General features: G+C 47.9%; 1 protein-coding gene across 2 annotated transcripts in view; it reads left to right on the forward strand.

The window, feature by feature from the left end:
- Positions 1–372: 372 nt before the first annotated feature.
- Positions 373–2,864, forward strand: part of Gnl3l (G protein nucleolar 3 like) — a 29,788-nt gene continuing 27,296 nt past the window's right edge. Inside the window, exons 1-3 of one of the 2 annotated variants that reach the window (XM_050128329.1) lie at positions 460–512; positions 1,157–1,194; positions 2,558–2,625. In XM_050128329.1, the coding sequence (XP_049984286.1) occupies positions 2,607–2,625 (19 nt within the window). In that variant the 5' untranslated portion in view covers positions 460–512; positions 1,157–1,194; positions 2,558–2,606. Of the gene's footprint in view, positions 513–1,156; positions 1,195–2,557; positions 2,626–2,864 lie in introns of both variants that reach the window. The other variant, XM_050128327.1, reaches the window with a different exon arrangement.

Below are 2,864 nucleotides of genomic sequence, written 5' to 3' on the forward strand. Positions count from 1 at the left end.
ACGTGATTCCGGCGGCCATTTTCCCGCACCCGGCTTGTCGCCATCGCCATCTTCCAGGAGGACAAATGATTGCCCCCTACCCTCTTCAAACGATGCCAGTGAATACTTTAGTGACTGAGACTGGATAATATGTATCCTAAAAAGAGTCCTTTTTACAAATAGCTTTTGTGGCCACACGAGTACATACACACATACACATACACCCACACCCCGCCATCGCCGGGCACACACACGCATTTCCACCCCCCCACTTCCCCGCCTTCGCCATTGCCCGGCTCCCGCCTCTCTTTTCTTTACCCACGGGCAGCCAGGAGGCGGGGCCAGCATGGGAGAAGGAGCGGGACTGCGCAGAGCTGCAATGATCTCGAAACTCCGCCTCCATGCAGTAAGGAAAGCAGGCGGAGCAACGCGCTGAGCTGAGAGCCGGAAATCCGGGCGGATCCTTGCTGCGTGGTCCTTGTCTGGCGTCGTTGTTCTTCCAGCAGCTCTCGGAGGCTCTGCCAGAAGTGCAGGTAAGAGACTACGCTCTCTTTTTTTCCATGGCGAGCGCTCACCTAGCCAGTAGTACAGTGAGGATGGTTTTTTTAAAGATGAAACCAGAGATGCTCGCCATCCTGGAATAGAGAGGTTGAATAGAAGCTGGCTTGCTTCTGGGGTTGAAGGGCCCGGAAAAGGGATATGGATAGCTCCATGTGTGGAGATGCGCTGAACTGCATTCTGGCGGCCACAGAGAGGCTACCAAGATGCATCCTGGTCATGTAGAGAGGCAGATCATACGCATGAGACAAAATGTCGGTTGCCTTCTTCCTTTCAGGATATTTGGCGTCATTTCGCATTACTGCCATTGCTTTCCTGTAGACAGACGCCCCCTTCCATATTGGAGCAGATCTATTACGTTCATATTTGGATTGCGTAATTTGTAGATAGGTGTCAATCCATCAAATGGTGGTGGTGACGTCATCCCTGCCATATAAGAAAATAATTTCCAAGGCTGAACAGTACAAATTCTCCTGGCTTATTAAGGCATAGATCTTCATCGAGGCATCTCCTTGACCACCTCCATATTGGTATAGAGGAGCTCAGAAATGTGTACTGTCTAGAGGGGAGAGATCTGATGTAGAGACTTGCCCTTCTTGTGTCTACCCTTCCTCTGCAGAGTGACCAATCGACACCGTCAGCCTGAATATCAAAATGGTTAGAGACACAAGCCGATGGATGACCACAGACTTGCCCCTCCCCCATGGCACTGGAGACTCCTCAGACGCCATACCTACCCCATAAAGAATGGCTATTTCATTGATTTTTGTAAAGGCCCACCCCCAAACTGGCTCAGTACATGGGAACAGACTTTAGTCCATTGAGAGGGATGTTGTGCCTCTTAAGGAGACCTCAGCATGAGAGACTCAGATTTATTCCCCCCCCCCTTTTTGAGGTAGATAGACTCCACCCTCCAAATGATTTATAATCACCAAATTGCCAAAAGAGAGACATCTGAGCAGTAGAGGTGCAGATCACACCCCCATTTAGCCTTGACAGATAGTGACGTCACTGATTGGCCTACAAAGCAGGCATCTGAACTCTCCTTATCTAAAGTATAGGAGCTTAGATTCTTCTCACCTAGGGTAAAATGGTGGATGCACACTTCCCAAGGTAGGAGCAAAATCATTGAGTTTATAATGGCATGGCCTTATGCCTTCCTATTTCTTAGCCATACAGAGAACCAGAGGCCCTATTCCTTTCACTACTAATCTATACTGCTGACTTTAACCCACATGAAATGTACAGACACCATTCGGGTCCACCACCTATGGAAGGATTCAGAATAGCCTCCATGGGGCAAAGGTGTGCGAACCCTGCTCATTCAGAGCTGCAGGAAATAAGCATAGCAGCAGCCTCGCTCCTCATTGACTGATGAGAAAAGAGACCTAGGCTCTACGTTTTCCCACAGTTCAGTGCCTGGACCAGTGCTCTCCCATGTAGCAGCGACACACACGGCCACTGTATTGGTTTCTTTGTTCAGTGACCCAAGAAGAGAGGTACTTTCTATTGCCAGGGTGCAGACCCCAGCCACATATGGAACTGAGATCCTCCACCCCACATCCTGAGATTTGGCATTGACCTCAACCTATGCAGACATAAGTAAGAATTCTGAGAACCTATTTCTCTAGGAATTTGGTTTTTTTCACCTCTCTAACGGTAGGTGGCACACAAAAGCCCCCTTTGAAAAAACACACTAGCATGTCTCTTCGTGAAAAAACAAATACCTGCTCTTCTCCCAGTGTGGAGGGTTTAGCACTAGTCTTTTACCTAGGATATGACACTGCAGGTGTCCCATTCAGCGTATTGGAGGATGAACTCCATCCAGAAAGAGAGGTTCTGATCTGCTTCTCTTAGAGTCACAATACAATACCCCTTCCTCGGGTGTACGCAGCTGTATCAGGCCCTAGGTCCAGTATAGCCCATTCTCCTGACTTTCCAGTTGGTAGGGCTTCCTGATTATGTTCTGTGGCATTGTATTTTGCCTTTAAGGGTCTTAAAAGGGAATTGTGTTTCCTAGGTCTGCCTTCCTCCAGTTGCTGCCTTTATTCCAAGCTCATCTTATCACCATGATGAAGCTTAGACACAGTGAGTCTCCTCTGCCACCCTCTCCCAAGCCTTTGCATTCAGTATTTGTGGTGTTTTGCAAGAACTTTGCCGTTTTTACTTGTTTATATATTTTGAAGTTGGCCTTGAATTTGCTGTGTAGCTGAGGCTGGTCTTGAACTCTTGATCCTCCTGCCTGTACCTCCCAAATGCTGAAATTACATGTTCTACCACATATGGGGTTTTTTTGGTTTTGGTTTTGTGGTGTTTTTTTTTTTTTT

This window comes from Alexandromys fortis, unplaced genomic scaffold, assembly GCF_014885135.2.
Source record: "Alexandromys fortis isolate MF-2015 unplaced genomic scaffold, M_Fortis_MF-2015_v1.1 scaffold_295, whole genome shotgun sequence".
Classification (NCBI taxonomy): Eukaryota; Metazoa; Chordata; class Mammalia; order Rodentia; family Cricetidae; genus Alexandromys; species Alexandromys fortis.